Here is an 18,386-nt window from a genome sequence, read left to right on the forward strand (position 1 = left end):
CACGAGCTGCGTGCAACGCTTCATTCTCACAATGCCGGGTGTCCCTCGTGCAACGCCTCCAGGACTCGGGTGCAGGCGAGGTCGGAATGATCACTCGAGTGCCCCACAGTAGACAACCCTGCAAACTGGACAGCTCCTGCATGCGAGTCTTAAAGGGTGCGAATTTGTTATCAACATTGCCACCCGGCCACCCCTCCTCACCCAGTCGAGCACCTGGGCGGCGTTTGGTCTGCCTTGGTTTTGGCGGCGATGTCAAGGGCGGTGATGGGCAGGTCCAACTGGGTGATTTCAAAAATGGCATTGACAGGAGCTGGGTCTTCAGCCGGAGCGGGTAAGGGGCAGCGACTGAGTGCGTCAGCGTGGGATAGAGTTTTGCCGGGCTGTGGATAAGTTTGTATGAGTAGGCCGCTAGGAAAAGCGTCCACCTTGTCATCCGAGGGAGAGGACTTGAGGTGTCTGTTTGTCGCTGGCCAGTAGGCCCAGGAGGGGCTTATGGTCGGTGACCAGTTCGAAGAAGTGGCCAAAAGGAATTCGTGAAACTTTTCACGGCTGCAACAGCTGCTAGGGCTTCCTTGTCTATTTGGCTGTAATTTCGCTCCGTGGCCAGAGCGTTCTGGAGAAAAAGCGATGGGGCCTCGGCACCATTGGCGAGTCGGTGACTAAGGACCGCCCCAATTCCAAAAGGGGATGCGTCTGCTGCCAGTACTAAAGGAAGGTTGGGGTCGAATTGGATGAGCACTGCCTCTGATGTAAGTAGTGATTTGACGGCGTTAAACGCCTGGTCTTCTTTGTGCCCCCAGTGCCACGGTGACTTTTTGTCTAGTAATCTGTGTAGGGGTTCGGCTACTGAGGCTTTATGGGGCAAAAGGATGCATAAAAGTTTAGGAGTCCCAAGAAAGCTTGTAGCTCCGCTTTGGAGGTCGGTGTGGAGCTTAGTGGATCGCCCTGACCTTGGACTCCAGGGGTGAATGCCAGAGGCGTCAATTTTATAACCCAGAAAGTCCACCTGTCTAGTGGCAATGGCGCATTTTTCTTTTTTTTAACTTGAGGCCATGCTGTCTGAACCTCTCTAACACTGCTCGCACTCTCTGGAAGAGTTGGGGTCTGTCCTAGGCTGAGACCAAGATGTCGTCAAGTAGGGTACTACACCAGGAGGCCCTGTAAAATCCGCTCCATGAGGGATTGAAAATACCGGGGCAACACTTACGCCAAATTGGAGACGCTTGCATCGGAAGGCACCCTGTGAGTGACGATGGTCTGAAGTTCGCTGTTTGGTTACCAACAGGGAACTGTTGATATGCTTGAGACATGTCCAATTTAGCAAAAATACTGCCCGGTTCGAATGTGTGCAATAAGTGCTGAATGACAGGCACGGGATAGGCGCTAACTTGTAAATATTTATTGATTGTTGTCTTGTAGTCCGAGCAAATTCTCAGGCTACCATCTTTTTTGAGGGTGTGACAATGGGCGTCTCCCACTTGGCGAAATCTGTTGGCTCAATGACCCCTTGTTTTAGTAGTTTATCCAATTCAGCGTCTAGTTTTGGTCGAATAGCAAATGGGACTCTACATGGTTTTAATCTGATTGGGACTGCCTGGGGTCAACGGTGAACGAGATGGGGTTCCATTATAACACCCCAGCTCCTCGCTGAACACATCTGCGTAGTCAGCGAATAAGGAGTCAGTGTCTGTGGTTGAGACAGCATGGACTCCTGTTAACCCTAGGCCGAGGTGGGGAAACCAATCGAGCCCCAATAAGGTGGGTAGATTGCCGTTAACTACCACTAGAGGTAGGTGGCCTTTAAAAGCTCTAAAACTGACAAAGAACTTGCCTCTGCCGATCACGGAATGGCCTTCCCTGGTAGTCCTTCAGACCGAACTGGCATCTCTGAAGCCGGGTAGTAGATAGGCTGGGGGTGGAGTCTCTTGAGGGTGTTCCACGAGATTATTGAGAGCGCTGACCCTGTGTCAACCTCCATGTGGCACGGTTTACCTTCTAGGGAAACGGAGAGAAATTTTACTAACAGAGTGGCAAGTGCGCCTGGCAAGGCGGTGCGTGCGACAGTTTAATACTTGCCTCTGTGGTCCCGAGTGCGAGGACGGGGTCTTTGTGCAGCGCTTTGGGGGCTTGGCAGACTCTCGCAATGTGCCCCTCTTATGGCAGTTGTTACAAACGGCTCCTTTAAACTTGCAGGTGGCCCTTTGATGTGATCCCCCACAGGCTAGGCACAGGGTGATGTGCTTGGGTGGACCGGTGTATTCTTGTTTGGCCCCTACCTGCGACCGTCTGTCATTGGTGAGGCGATGGACATCGTTCTCATCGTTGTGGCCTTCCTCCGCTTCCACCTCTTCGGAATGGACTGGGAACGCTGCTAGCTTGGCGCTTGGGCCCTGAATTTCGGTGGCTGAGTTCGTAGCTAGCTCGGCTGCTAGGGCCTCCTCTACCGCTTGCGAGGTTGAGGTCTTTTTAGCAAGCAGTCGCCTCTGTAGGTTGAGATCCTTGACCCCACAAACCAATTGATCGAGGAGCATGTCCTCCAGGTATGTTCCAAACCCGCAGTGCAGGGCTGCTGTTCTGAGGGCGGCCATATATTGGTTGATGGTCTCCTTACTTGCTTGCTTCCTCATTCGGAACGTGAACCTCCTGGCGATTTGTGAAGGCCTGGGAGCGTGGTGGTTTGTGAGGATCTCAAGCAACTCGGACCACGGAACGTTTTTAATTCTCTCGGCGCCACGAGTGCTGCAGCGGTATCGTAAACGGTGGCTCCGCAGTAGATTAGAAATAGGATTTTTTCCGATGCTCTCCCGCATCCGACAGGCCGACCGCATCGATGTAATGATTGAAACGGTTCTTATACGATTCCCACTTCTCTTCGTCTGGTTTAAACGCCGGGAATACTGGATTGGAACTCATGGTGCTGGAACGGCTGGGCTACCTGCGGGAGAAATCTCTCTGGGACTACGAACGCTCGTGAGTTACTAGTGATTATCAGCTCTGGAGAGGTTTTTTTGCTACCTCTCTTTCTCTCTCTCTGGGTTACCACGTTGGCTGCTAGCCGTTGGAGGTGTCTAGATTCGCCAAAAAAGTGGGCGTTAGTGACTCTCTACAGCGCTGTGCTGTGATTCACTGGCTCGAAATTCAAATGACACCCGTTTGAATTTCGCGCCAAATGCAGAGCGGCTGCGGCTCGCAGCGCTTCACTTTCCCGTAGCGAGGCTAACAAGCGGCTACAGACGCTTCTAACCATTTGACTCAGACCGCTTTCTCTGGCTGCGGATCTGCGTTTGCTCTTTTGATCGCTCGTTTCGCTTAGCTGACCGCTCTCTCTGGCTGCGGATCAGCGTTTCCCTTTGTTGCCAGCCGATTGCTCTCTCTGGGCTGTAGATCGGTGGCTAGTGACTCAGCGGTTGCAAGGTGCTTCTGGTAGCCATCCCATCCTCGTCGCCAGTGTTAAGTTTGAGCAATGAGAGGCTGAACCAGAGCATGAGTGCAACAGTACTTTATTTACAAATAAAGGGCTGACCGTGCTTGCCAAGCCTGGAACTGGCTCGCAGCAATCAGCAGCCAGTTGGACCCCGCAGCCTGCTTTTATAGCTGGCTGCTGGGGAGAACTGACCAATGGGAATGGGGGAATAACGCCCACACAAGTGAGTGGACCTGAGTGAGAACTCCATGAGTCCTCAGGACATAACAGGAACCATTACTTTACAACAGGGGTGTTCAACTTTGGCCACTTTAAGATCTGTGGACTTCAACTCCTAGAGTTGAACACCCCCATCCATCCGAAAAATTCTTCACCTTTAGCATAAAGAGGTCTTTAGGAACACATTTCCGGCAGAGCACAATTTTTACAAGAGGCAGGGCATCTCACAGGGTTCTCTGCCACCCGTTCTGGATTGAACTTGACTCAGCTATGCATTGCAAAGCATGCTATGAAACAGTAACCAAATAAAATTATGTTTATTTATTTTCTCCTATTTTCCCCACAATAACAACAACCCTGTGAGTTGGGTTGGGCAGAGAGAGAGAGAAAAAAAGGACTGATCAAGGTATCTCCCCTGCCAAGTATATTTAATTCTTCATGTATTAAGTGCAGTTAGAATCGTATTTGCTAAGAATTGGAAAAGTGAAAAAATTTCGGTAGAGGAAAAGGTGATTGAGAAAATACTAGGATGTGCAGAGATGAATAGATTAACAATAGCAATTAAAGAAAAAGAAGAAACTGAATACTATATGGTATGGGGTCTGTATTATCAATGGCTGAAAAATAAAGTAATAAGTTAAAATTGAGTAGATGAATATATAGAGAAATAAGTTAAGATTGTCCTAAAGATAGATTATGGAAGTGATAACGGCTTATACAGAAAATGTGATGACTGTTATTTTGGCAAGAAAAGTATGTTAATTATAATTGTTAGCACAAAATATATGTAACAAGTCGACACACTGTTTGAATGAAAGATTTTATTTATTTTGATTGTCAATCACTTACAAGATAATAGGTATAACTATAAACATGAGTAAGAATACAGGAAACAAGCACAAATAAATGGAGAGAGAGACAGAAGGGAGAGAGGAGGAGGAGGAGGAGGAGGAGGAGGAAGTCACCCAGCTTGGTTATTTTTCCCCCATGCCTTTATGAATACAGGCAGTCTTCGAATTGGGACCAAAACTGAGCCCATAATTTCCGTTGCTAAGCGAGAAAGGGGTTAAGTGAAATTTGCTTCGTTTTATGACCCTTCTTGTTAAGTCAATTGCTGTGGTTGTTAAATTAGTAACGCCGTTGTTAAGTGAACCTGGCTGTCACATTGATTTTGCTTGTCAGAAGGTCGCAAAAGGGGATCACACATGACCCCAGGAGACGCTGCACCCATCATAAATAGGAGTCAGTTGCCAAGAGCCCAAATTTTGATCATGTGACCATGGGGTACAATGGTCATAAGTGTGAAAAGGGCTACAACAGGCGTAAGTGTGAAAAGTAGTCTTAGGTCATTTTTTTCAGTGCCTTCAGTGCTTTAAACCATCACTAAATGAACTGTTGTAAGTCAAGGACTACCTGTACAGGGGTGTGTTAATCTCTTATCCTCACAGCATTGTTACTTAGGGAAAAGACATAAGTGAACAACTAATAATAACAACCAATAATACCAGTATTCCCTAACTTTATGATTCTTACACCGTTTCCCTCTTAATCCCTACAGAAAAATCAAAATGGGCTTCTCCCTTTGTGGAATGATATGCTTATCCAAAATCAATTTGATCATAGTTTAATCAATTAACCCACCTTGGCTTATCCTGGGGTCAGCTGATTACCGGTTGCCACCTTCCCAGCTCGCTTCCGACAAACACATCCATGGATTCACTTAATGGCCTCCTGATTCACTTAGCAACTGCAGGGAATTCCTTAACTGTGGCAGAGAAGATCATAAAATTGTCTAGGATTCTGAAAGCCAAACCTGGCCCTAGGTTCTGCCTCAGTTTACCTTCCCAAATAAGCACCTGAGTCGGAAGATCATTTAAAAGCAGTTTATTAGGGTACCCTGATAACGTGGGGTCTCTCTATGAAAACGGAGAGAGAGAAAACCTTGGGCTCCATCTTACATTCCTTTCTATAGTTAACACAATAAAGAAAACGCAGGAGGAAAGTTGCTTGGGCAGGGTAAATGTAACCTCCCCTTTGCACAGGCCATTACACATAGGTTACACATAGGTTGCATAGGTTACACGTAGTCAAACATGTTACATATTTGCATCCCATAATATCGCACAGGTTCCTTAAAATGAGGTCCGAAGGGGCGTAATTGTAAGGGAAAAAGTTGTTTAAGAGTCCACCTAGGAGATAAGCCAGATGCCCAGTTTTACTAACGAACTTTTCTTATCTGGAGCTAGTCTCCAGTTTAGGAAAGTTAAAAGCTAATAAACCTGAACATCGTTTTTAAAAGAGAGAAAATAAACTGAAATGAAAACGTAAAGTAATTATGTTCGTTAACCAGCTACAAACCCATGTCATCCACCACCCCCACATAATACTTACACAGCAACCACCTTGCTAAAGCAACAAAAATTTGGTGTGAATTGTGATTGTAAAGACTCGGACCAGTACCTGCAAAGCGATTGTACTCTGTGCTGGAAAATTGGCTGGGCACAACTAAAGCCACTTTCTCAAAATCTTCAGGTGAGAACTACCCATGTTCCTTTTCCACCTTGCTAGAAGTTGATTTATTGGAGTTGTGCTCAGTGTCCCTTCATCTGGACTGCAACGCACACTAAGGGCACTGTCCTTGATTAGGTACCATGGTGTCCTCCAATTAACTAATTAACTCTTGATGACCGCATGGCCAAATTCTCATCAGTTCAACCTGCCTCCAATAACAACCCATCTGTACTTCTTGCAAGGGTTGGGGTGCCCCCTTCTCTTCCTTCCTCTCAACCTTGCTTTGTAGAGTTACATTGCTTAAGTCTGGTGCTTCTTACTCAATTCCAAAACAGAATCTCATTCCCATTCCCATTGTCTTTACTTTTCTTTTCTTCTGAGGACAGAAATAGTGGATTTTACTGTGTCTGGCAGTCTAGGGATTGACCATCTCAAAAAAGTCTTCTCTGCGCAAAGATCCAATGCCTTCTCTTACCTTTGGCTGCTGCATTGTTGGAGCATTGCTCTACCTCACAGATAAAAGTAAGGAAAAGTCCTTTCTAAGTTAATGTTTCTCAACTTTGACAAGTGAGAATGTTGATTGGCCCAGTCACTGAGCCAATTTTTATGCCTAACGTGAGACTAGCATTGACAGTCTTCTACTTTCTAGCCGGGTGCCGTAACCACTAGACCCAACTCCCTTTTTGCTCAATGGAGTATGAAAACCTAGTAAATGAATTAATTTAGTTCCAAAGCCCAAACCAGCTCCCATAAAGACCCAACAAGGCATTGGCACAGTAACTTAATCTTAACCTTTGTTGGGGGTGATTTGCATAGATATGTGGATGTGGTTTTGCGTGTTTATATTGCCTGTATTGCTTAGTGGCCCATGTAAATCTTGTAATCAGGATAAGTTGATTGTGGGAATCTAGAGCCGTGGTGGCGTAGTGGTGAGAATGTAGTATTGCAGGCAAATTCTGCCCACAGCCAAGAATTTAATCCTGACCAGCTCAAGGTTAACTAGTCTCTCCTACCAACACTGCTGCAGAAGAAAAATATGAACGTTGAGTGGATTTACTTTTTAGTACAAATGTACACATACGGTTTGATTTTTCGATATAGGTAGTCCTTGGCTTACGATCACAAGAGAGCCCAAAATTTCCGTGGCTGAATGAGACCTTTGTAAAGTGAACTTGGCTCCATTTTGCAACCTTTCTTGCAACATTTGTTAAGTTGAACCACTGCAGTTGTGAATTTAGTAACCTGGTAGTGAAGTGAACCTGACAGCTGCTTTGAAAAGATCACCAGTGTGGACCTGGGGGACAGTGGGATTATCTCATCCAAACTCACCTGTTGTCAGGGCGCTGCATGCTTGAAAACTTTGGACCCTCGTATGTATGCCGTTCTCTACTGAACTGCTGAAAGCTCTATGTTATAAACAAGAGATGGGTGATTCCTTCAAGAGTCCCCATCATGGACAGTTGATAAGTTGATCTCCTCTTCTTTATGCCAGCCCCTCAAATACTGGAATACTACTATCCTGTCCGCCCACTAGTCTTTCTTTTTTGCTGGACTTCTTTCAATGCAGCACCTGCATGGTTTCTGGGTATATGAATGTCATCTCCGTAGAGACCATTCTGCCGGACCCCACTCTCCTGCTAAGAGAAGGGGCTTGGAGAAAGTTGTTTGCAAAAGTGCCTTGCTTATTTTATTATTTTTTTTCTGGTCCACAGCTCAGGAAGGGTGGGCAGCAAGAGTCGCTTGCGAAAAGATCGAAATGTAACAATAACCAAGAATTGACCAGAGTTGGAAACTCCAAGAATGACCTCAAAGATTTCCACTGTCCCATTTCCTTACTCAAAATGTCCGCTACCGGTTCTCCAAAACTGGTCAGAACCTGCCAGTTGTGAGTCCCATTTTAAAATTGCTTCTTGAACTTCAAAGGTTGACTTTATTCGTGCACAGTTTTCCAAGCTTTTTTCTCCTGTCCCTTTTCTCAGCCAGAGATCTGAAAAAACTGAACTGTGTCATGGAGCATCCAATAAGGAAGAACTTGGCATTGGGCAGGTTCAGACCTGTGGATGAAACCCCGGATCGATGAAAACCTGTTCTAAATCATCCACCAGCGTCTCAACACCTGGGCTTCAGCCAAATCCTGCACACACCTTTACTGAAATCTAAGGCCCAGTCCATATTGAATTGATATCAATGTGCAGCATCTTCGAACTCCCCTGTTCATTTAATGTGGCACTGATGCTTTGGGGTGTTTGAACTCTGGATACACTGGCCTTTAACCCATCGTTATTTCAGTAATATTTAACTTTCCATGGTATCCCTATCTAGTTGATTGCACTTGCTGCTTAACAACCTATTTCTGCATTGCACTTCCTCCTATGAAGACTTATCGCGCACATGCAGAATGTCAGCATTCTGATTTGATCGGGACTTTCCCTATCTTTTCTTCCAGTCTGTAAGTCTCCCTTAGTTTAGCAAGAAAGCCTTGGAAAATATATCTGTAACTTTTGTTTTCCTCTTGGATCTTGTCTAATTCTCAGAGGTTACCTGGACAAGGACCAACAAGCAAGATTTTTCAGGAATGGCTCAAGCCAAAAGTGTCTTGAGAGAAAGTGACTGGCCTGAACTGCTTTTATGACTAAGGATGGACTTGAATTCATGGTCTCCAAGTTTCTAGCCTGATGCCTTCACCACGTCACCAGCCCTACTCTCTTAAGGCCTGTAGCAAAAGGGACCAAAACAAAGTTTTGGTCACCACACTATAAAAAAGACGTGGAGCCTCTAGAAAGAGTGCAGAGAAGAGCAACAAAGATGATTAGGGGACTGGAGGCAAAAACATATGAAAGCTTTTGGTATCAGGGTGAGCACCTGTTTTGTCCCCTAAACTCTGGAAGGAGGTTTCAAAGTATCTATAGCAGGACTGCTAGATTCTGCAAAAGCTTTATTCCTGATGCCATGCATCTTGTAAACTTGCAGGTTTCTTCCCCCCACCATATATATAAGTATACAGCCAAACTAGACTGTGATGCTTCTCTGTGTCATGTATGTGGGTATATGCATACTGGTAATCTTTTGAGAGAAGAATGCCAAGAAATTTCATTTTAATGCATACTGATTAGTGTGCATTTAAAGTGACAATAAAGTTCTACTCTACTCTACTCTACCCTACTCTACTCTACTCTACTCTACTCTATTCTTATTTTATTCTATTGTATTCTACTCTACTCTACCCAACTCTCTATTGTCTACTCCCTCTTCTCTTCTCTTCTCTTCTCTTCTCTTCTCTTCTCTTCTCTTCTCTTCTCTTCTCTTCTCTTCTCTTCTCTTCTCCTTCTCTTCTTCACTCTACCCTACCCTACTCTACTCTATTCTTATTTTATTCTATTGTATTCTACTCTACTCTACCCAACTCTCTATTGTCTACTCCTCTCTCTCTCTTCTCTTCTCTTCTCTTCTCTTCTCTTCTCTTCTCTTCTCTTCTCTTCTCTTCTCTTCTCTTCTCTTCTCCTTCTCTTCTACTCTACTCTACTCTCTATTCTTCTATTCTATTCTGTTCTGTTCAGTTCCATTCCAGTTGAGTTATAGGATGAGGCTCCCTGACCATCTTAGTGGGAAAACTGTCCTCTGTGCTCTTGTCATATCAGAAGCAGTTTGGGGAAAGTTTCAAGTCCCCTTCCTTGTAATTGTGGTAACGTCAGGATTGTTGCAGTAAAGGATGTAGTTCCGTGCAGCTGGCCAGAGATTGATGGGGCCACACAGTTATTTGAAGTTTATTGTACTGGGAATGAAGTGAGCTCTACACTTTGGACTGCAGAGGTTATAAAAGAATATATACTTTTATTACCCTGTAATAATATGACGTGGCTACTGAATTCATATAGTAGAGTGCAGATGATCTTGAGGGACACACCTTTGTGTAACTTGCAAGACTGTAAAGTGAGGCATGGAAATTTGACCACAACTAACTTCCCAGCATTTGAGTGTGAGAAATCACAGTTAGGGCAACAACTGAAGCCATCTGCCCACAGGGTTTCTTTCATAGGACCAATGAATGGTCCACTCATTTCCATCAGTGTCAACTCAAGTTGCTCTGGAGAAGCATTGCTATATGCTCTCTAAACCAAGAAAGACACAGTGAGTTGTTCGCCACTCCTGCTTTAGTCTCATTGAAGTGACAATAAACATTTGTTTGTTTGCTTATAGGGTTTACAGACCTCAACAATCAGAAGCAGCCCTGAGCATTGTACAATTCCCCCTATCCATAAGTCAGGATAAGGGCAGAATACAATACCTACCCATGTGGGACAGTCAGTAAAACCCAAGAAAGAAACCCAAGCTGAGCCAAACGATGTTTCTCAGTTGCACAATCATGCATACCGCACGTCTTGTTTAATTAACCTGATCATCAATTTCCTAAATGACAAAAGGAAATCTCTAGAGCAGGCGTGTCCAAGGTGTTGGTTTGCCTAAGCTGCATCAAGTGAAGAGAATTGTCTTGGGTCACATATAAAATGTATTATATTTGCATGTATAACAGATGCACGTAATAATGTTAAAAGTTTATGATCTTGTGAGGCTGCATTACCAGCTGTCCAGGGCTGCATGGGGCCTGTGGATTGGACACACCTGGTCTAGAATCTAGAACAGAGGTGGAGAAGGATGGCCCCTTTATGACCTATGGACTTCCACTCCCAGAATTCCTCAGTCAGCTGGCGCAAGAATTCTAGAAATTGAAGTTCATAAGTCATAAAAGGGCCATTGTTCTACACTCCCTATCTAGAGGAATGCTATTCTACAGGAAGAGAGATAGAGAAGGCATTTTTAAAAAGAAGAGGGTGTCCTTGATCCTATCAGCCAGAAAGTTCTTATGGGGAGAAGGTTCTGCAGAATTCTGGTCACCAGCCCATGGCCTTTAAAGGTGAATGTTGTCACCTTGAATGACACCCAAAGGCCAAGTGATAACTCCTGAAGCAACGGTGTAATAGGGCTAAGTGGAAAGCATGTAAGATACCTTGCAGTAATCTAGCAGAGAAAGAACTAAGCCCCAAGTGACTGTGAGCAAAACCTCCTGCTCCAAACGAGGTTGTAAATTCCTTGTGTGTCCAATCACACTTGGCCAATAAAGAATTCTGTCTTGTCCTGTCCTGTCCTGTCCACCACAGGAAGCTGTGTGAAGGTGCTCTTAGCCATAATGGCCACTCATGTGTCCTGTTCTCTCCTAATTTTCCATGAAGACAGGACCAATTTTAGCTATGGGTTTTTATTTGGATTATCTTGGAAATTGTTTCCTGCTTTTCCCCTTTGCCTTGAAATTTAAAGTTAGAAATTATTATTATTATTTCTTTCCACTGTTTACAAATCCAGAAATGGAAGAAGAGGAAAATAATTTGTTGTTTCTTAGGATCGGTGACTTTTTTTTACTTTTCTGTTTATATGTACATCATCATCACCGGAGACCAACTCCTTGTGTGTCCAATCACACTTGGCCAGTAAAGAATCCTGTGATTCATTCTGGGTAATGATTCTCTTTTGGAAAATTTTGGGCTGAAATGAGAAGTTTGCTTCCATGCAGGCTCACATTACGCAAAGGGGCTGCTGCTTTAGAGGAAGATGTTCATTAGCAGAAGGGAAGAGAGAGCCAGGAGAAAGGATGCAACGGTTTGATGGGCATTGTCACCTGTTGTGGCTGTAACCAATACGGTAGGATTGGGTTTTTTAGAGGTAGACTTGGTGGTTTTAGCGGGAGTCTCGGTCGGTTGGCCGGAAGTATTGGGTGGTTTGCCAGAAGTATTGGGTGGTTTGCCAGAAGGATCGGCAACTCTGACTTCTGCCGCCTTGAATTTGATGTCACTGGGATTAGGATTGAAGACTACAGCATCCCTGGATTTGGGTTGATTGAAGACTTCTGCTAGGAGTTGATTGTTGGGCAATTCATTGCTCCAAAGGACCGGTGCTTTGCCTCCTTTGCTTTCCAACTTTCCGACTGGTGAAGAACTACATTCAATGTTCACATTAACTTTCACAAAGGAATTTCTTTTGCTGCTCCTGACACATTTGGAGGCCTGATAGCAGGATTTTACAATGGTAAACCTGCTCATTTTTCCTAGATAGGAACAATCCAGAGAAGCATTAATGGTTACCCCATCTTTATTCAATCAGAACCCCTACAAATGATTTGGAGCAAGGTTGTCTGACCTTGGGCAACTTTGAGACTTGTGGACTTCAACTCCCAGAATTCCCCAGCCAACCATGGAGTTGAAGTCCACAAGTCTCAAATCTGCCCAAGGTTGGACAACCCTGATTTAAAGCTATCTGCTATCTGCCATAGCCATCAAGGAAGGCTTCACCTCATTAAATTCATCCATCCTTTCTCAGGAAAGATTCATAATAACTCAGGAAGAAAGCAAATGCTTGGCCTGGGGGGAAATCTTTTGCAATTTGGAGGGAGGAAAATTGGTTTAGGGATTAAAAACAGATAAAAGGGGAGGGCAGGTACTTGCTGGCCAAAAAAACTCACCGATTATGGTTTCCGTTAGTATGGTAGCACAGGTATCTTGGCCTTCATCGCACAGCTTTAATTTGCCAGTACAGTCCTTATCAAAGCCAGAACAATGTTCACACTCTAGACAGGTTCCTAGACAAAGAAACAGGGACCTTCAGCAAATTAGATCAAACTCGGTAAGGAGCCAAAAGTACGGGTCAGATTAAATCTGTGGGCTTTCTGAAAATAGCAATAGCGCTTAGACTTATATACCACTTCACCGTACTTTTACAGCCCTCTCTAAGCAGTTTACAGAATCAGCCTATTGCCCCCAACAATCTGGGTCCTCATTTGACCAATCTCGGAAGCATGAAAGGTCGAGTCAACTTTCAGCTGGTCAGGACCAAATTGCCGTATTCCTGGCACTCAGCGGTCAGCAGAATTAGGCTGCATTCTAACCACTGCACCACCACCAAACAAAGCACTTCCAAAGAAACTCTTTGTGGGTGTATAGGGGGAGTTTTGGGGTTCATTTTCGATACCTCACAACCAGGGGTGGGCTTCAAAAATGTTAGCCATGGTTTCTCTGCCCGGCTGCTGGGTGAGCCATGGTGGGAATGGCCTAGTCAGCCTGCACCACAGCTGGGAGTAGTTGTTTTGCTCTTTTCAGGCTCTGGAGGTTTTCCTTAAGCCTCCGGGTGGGTGCAGACGGCCTTCCTGGGCTCTGGAGGTTCTCTGGAAGCAGAACTGGGCCCATTTCTGACCTTCCCGAACTTCCTGGAGGACCATTTTTCACCCTCCCTGAGCTTCTGCATGCACCCTGCACTTACCTGCCTCCAAAATAGTCCATGTGGGGACTCCTGGGAGGGGAGGGGCAGGGTGGACGGGGTGGGGCCAGCCAGGAGTGGGATTTGGGGGGTTCTCCTGAACCCCTGCGAACCCTCAGCAGCCCACCTCTGAGCACAACTGCCTGAGATGGTCCCCGTTGGTTTTTTTTTAGCGAGATTTTTGGCACTGGTTTTGTTTTTAATTAACTCCTTCCTAGGACTGAGAGAAAAATGATTGTCCCAGGTCGTGCAGTTGGTTTTGTGCCTAAAGCAGCACTAGAACTCACAGTCACCCAGTTTCTACCCTAGTGCCTTAACCACAACACCAATCTTCCAAAGAAACTCCAAAGGAATTTTAAAAACTGAATGAATTGCTTGTGATACTCTCATGTCAGGAATGTGGCCAAAACAACTTGCAGCCTACAAGCATGGATAATGTAATAGATAAGAGAACAACAATAGCATAATAGCAATTAGAGATTTATATAATACATACACAACAACAATGGCAAAGTTAACGCAATGCACTTTGGAATCCTTGGTCCCTTGGAGCTTGGTTATTTGTTTGCAAACATTTCATTACCCAACTAGGTAACAGGATCAGTGCTACTAAGAGTGGGGTTTGCTCCCTGTTAATATGCAGCAGTTTGCATGCCAGTCTTGGTGGCAATGTGATTTTAGTACCTTAGTAGTTCTTTGATTAAAGTATTGTCTTCTACTATATTCTGCTGTTTGTTTGATGTTAATCCCACCACACATCCACCATCCCTGGCAGGGCAAACTACTGTCTATCTACAGGGAAAAAAACCTCACACTCAGTAGCACTGATGATGTTACCTAGACGGGTAATCAAACGTCTACAAAAAAAAAACCAAGTCTGCAGAAACTCCACAATTCAATTTTGAGTTATGTATATTCTATTAGAACAATGCATTTTGCCCTGAAAACATTGCCCCATCTCCCTTAAATTTCTCTTCTAGAATTCCTGATTCTCCAAACTTTTAGTCTCAAACGCCTTTCCAAATTTTCTAACATTTCTTTCTAGACAAGCAAGGGTTTGAGCCAGGCTTTTTCTATGCCTGTTTATGATGTATTTCTTAATTAAATGTATAGGCACGTTCATAGACACGTCAGAGCGAGAAGGTGAGTATTGCATCAAAGCAGATCACACATCAAACTGATATGCTCTGTTTCGCTTGAAATCATTATCAGGTAGTTTTGAAAATATCAAGGCATGCCCCCAAATAAAACCAATTTTTACTGCTGGTGTACAAAGGTGAACCATTTTTCCGGGAAATAGTTTCCTTGTTTTAGATGAATTGCTGCCTAGACATCAGGACACAAAAGATAATAAATTTCAATGGTCATTTGTACTTAGTTTAATAGCTGATTAAGCAAACAGATGACAAAGACCGATAAACAATTAATATCTATTTAATCAAAGAGTTTAAAGACTGGATTTTTTTTTTAAAGCTCTATCTCAGCTATGGACCATTAGTGAGATATAGAAAGTGCTTATTTCACCTTTTGATACATCACAAACGCACACAACACAACACGCACCCCTCCCAGAGTTTAGATTAGCCTGACCCTGCTGGCTTTCCATAAGACTTAAAGATATGAACATGTCACTGACTTGAGGATTCTGACATTTCGCTAAGCTCTGCAAAGGTTTGGGGGGATGATTGGTTGTAGGCAATTCTGTTTCATGCTTATAAGCCAGTTAAAATTATAAATTTGGGGTGGTTGAGTGGATAAATGGAATAATAAATAAATAAAGGCCTTGAGTTTGTTTTTACAACATATCAATGAATAGCATGGGGATGTTTTGCTAGTGGCTCATTATTAGCCAAGAAACCTTTTGCATAGAGGTGGTATTCAGCTGGTTCTGACCAGTTCTGGAGAATTGGGAATTTTGAGTAGTTCAGAATCCCACCTCTGACTGGCCCTGGCCCCATCAATTCTCTGCCTCCCATTGAGTCCCAGCTGATCGGCTGGGTCTTCTTTGGTTGCCTTGCACAGGAGAACGGAGCTGGAAAGCAGGTTAATGGGGTGGGGAGGGAATGGGGATTTTGCAGTATCCTTCCCCTTCCACGCCCACCAAGCCATGCCCACGGAACCAGTAGTAAAAATGTTTTAGAACCCCACCATTGCTTTTGAATCTTGAAAACAGGAAGCACCAGAATGGTCCTTTGTAAACACATGGAACTTCCTCTCACTTCTGGGTTTCAAGAAGCAACTGACTAGGAGGTTTTCCTAGTGAGAAGACTTTACAAAAGGATCATATCTGACCTGTGTCATCAGGCAGAATCATGATGCTCTTGGTCCCATCCATTAAGCAGCGTCACCTGATGGGAGCTAGAAAGCAGCTAGGAGCTTCTCTGTTGCAGACCCTGCTTTCTGGAACAGCCCTTCTTTTGATATATACAGATAATACAAAAGTGCCAAATACAGTCTAGACAACTGGATGACTTGTGGGAGTGTTCATAATATAACAACACGAGGAGGAGGTGGTGTGGTGGTGGTGGAGGAGGAGGAGGAGGAGGAGGAGGAAGAGAGAAGAGGAGGAGGAGGAAGAAGAAGAGGGAAGGAGGCAGGAAGAGAGAGAAAGAAAGAAAGAAAGAAAGAAAGAAAGAAAGAAAGAAAGAAAGAAAGAAAGAAAGAAAGAAAGAAAGAAAGAAAGAAAGAAAAAAGGAAGGAAGGAAGAGAGAGAGAGAGAAGGAAGGAAGGAAGGAAGGAAGGAAGGAAGGAAGGAAGGAAGGAAGGGAGGAAGGGAAGAAGGAAGGAAAGAAAAAGAAAGAAAGAAAGAAAGAAAGAAAGAAAGAAAGAAAGAAAGAAAGAAAGAAAGAAAGAAAGAAAGAAAGAAAAGCTTCCATTCCTGATCACGACCCTAACTCTGAAAAGCTGGTTCTTTCCCCAGGCATTGGGTTAATGTTGGTGGTGGGTCTACAAGTTTGATGATTTTTTAATTGGTGTTTTGAAAATGATATTGTTGTTTTTATTCTAAGTTCCTTAGAATCCTCATAAACCTCCCTGGTCAGCCTTATAAATTTCTAAAATAAAGAACTCAGTTCCTCATCTGAATGGGTTGGATGGTGCCACTCAACACTTCATGCGATTTTATTTTACCTGGAGTGAAACCATCGATAGAAGCCCAATGTTGAGGGATACTAGGAAGAAGAGATCTATGATTTCATTCATAAATGCCCAAACTTGAATCGCCTCTAGTTCCAGCTTTCCGTCTGTATCCACCTGCCTGGTTTTCACCTTGAGGCACTTACAGTTTTTCCCCACCAAAAGGCTGCTAGTTACAATGTGGTCTCATCCCATTGATTTCAACGGAACCAACCTTCCTACACGAGCAACTGGGCATATCTGTTCTCACCTGTAACAAGAATCAGCGAGAAACAAAAAAGTCCCACGAGAGCCTGCATGCTGATGAGGCTGCCTAGTTCCAAGATGCACAGCTGGAAGATTGTTCTAGCAGAAACTTCTGCAAATAAAAATAAAAATAAAACCATTACTGAATAAGCATCAGCTAGGTGATTTTTTCACGGCTGCATTTTTTTAAAGGACGGGAGGCAGGAGATGGGAGGTGCTGTAGGTCCCAATGGCTAGATTCTTCTTCCCATCTCTACTCTTTTGTTGAGAATCAAGAGATAACCTTCGGAGAAGGACAACAGGTAGTCCTCAACTTACGACTGGTCACTCAGAGACAATTTTAAATTATGACAAACCTGCCCAGAAATACTTATGAATTAGTTCTCAAGTTCTGGTGGCTGCCCTCTCCCTCTGGAGACACATGGTCTTGGCAACCAGTTTTCATTTATGATCAAGATGGGTGAGCTCTATTAACTCTATAAGTCAAGGACGACCTGTACAGCAGCTATCAAAATTGGATTTTAATTTGAGAAAAGAAGAGAACATTACAAAGAAACTGGGATTGGTTCCATCCTAACTCAGCCTTTCAAAAATTTGTCATTGATTGATTGATTATCTTGATTCAATATCCTCTTTCAGGTCTTTTGGAGGAGAAAACTGGTCTTTTCTCTAAACCAGATGGATCTACTCTCGCACAGTTGGAGAGATGGATTCAGTTATCATGTAGAGTTCTGGCTACCTGTTTTATTTTCCTGGGGCTCTTATCATCTCTCTGCTAAACAGATGCTCAGCTAATCTTCCTCTCTGTTATTTGTCTGATGCTGTTAAGTGATAAGGTAGTTACAAAGTTCTCTTTCCCCAAGCTATCACAAATGATTAAAAATATCATAAAATTCTATGCTGATGGATAAAGCTAGGGTTTTCGAGGGGATATTCCAGTTATTTTTTCCTCTCTTTTCCTTATATTTTGAGCCACAGCAGTGTGGCAATTAAGATGATTGACTAGAGAGATCAGATTTATGTCCAGCCTCAAAAGATCACTAGATATATTTTGAGCTGGTCACTTTCCCCCAAACTAACATATTTCACACAGTTATAATTGTGGAGAAAAATAAGGAAGGTATGTCACTCCAGAAGAAAAAGTATGTAACAGACAAACCAAGAAATACATTCAACGTTTTTAGCTGGAAAATATTTAGATTTCAATATCTGCAAAAGGGCCAATAGCAGAATAATGGTGATGGACATGAACTTGGAGGTCTTCTAGTCCAGTGGTTGCCAATGACCAGTGGTTGCCAATGACCACTGGTGGTCCATGAGAAAATTTTGGTGGTCCACAGAGAAATGTCACTCCCAAAGCACCCCACCCCCCACATTGCAGGAGCTCAGGCTTGAAATGTCAGAATGCAAAACTCCATTAGCAGTTCTGTTTTTTCTATTTAAACACATCTGTGTGAATATTTCATGCCAAAATATCCAGGATTGTATGTCGCAGGATGCATATTGAAAACAAATTGTTGTATTTAAAATACAGGTCAATGTAAAAATA

General features: G+C 43.8%; 1 protein-coding gene across 1 annotated transcript; it reads right to left on the bottom strand.

Annotated features, from left to right (window-relative positions):
* Positions 1-11,748: 11,748 nt before the first annotated feature.
* Positions 11,749-16,890, bottom strand: LOC113454552 (uncharacterized). The gene is made up of 3 exons (XM_087939439.1): positions 16,842-16,890; positions 12,666-12,782; positions 11,749-12,251 (listed from the first exon to the last, which is right to left on the bottom strand). Exons 1-3 carry the CDS (start codon positions 16,888-16,890, stop codon positions 11,749-11,751), a joined length of 669 nt encoding a protein of 222 aa, XP_087795565.1.
* Positions 16,891-18,386: the final 1,496 nt, after the last annotated feature.

The sequence above is a fragment of the Pseudonaja textilis genome, chromosome 10 (assembly GCF_049901715.1).
Source record: "Pseudonaja textilis isolate UNSWEBS1 chromosome 10, rPseTex1.2, whole genome shotgun sequence".
Taxonomy (NCBI): Eukaryota; Metazoa; Chordata; class Lepidosauria; order Squamata; family Elapidae; genus Pseudonaja; species Pseudonaja textilis.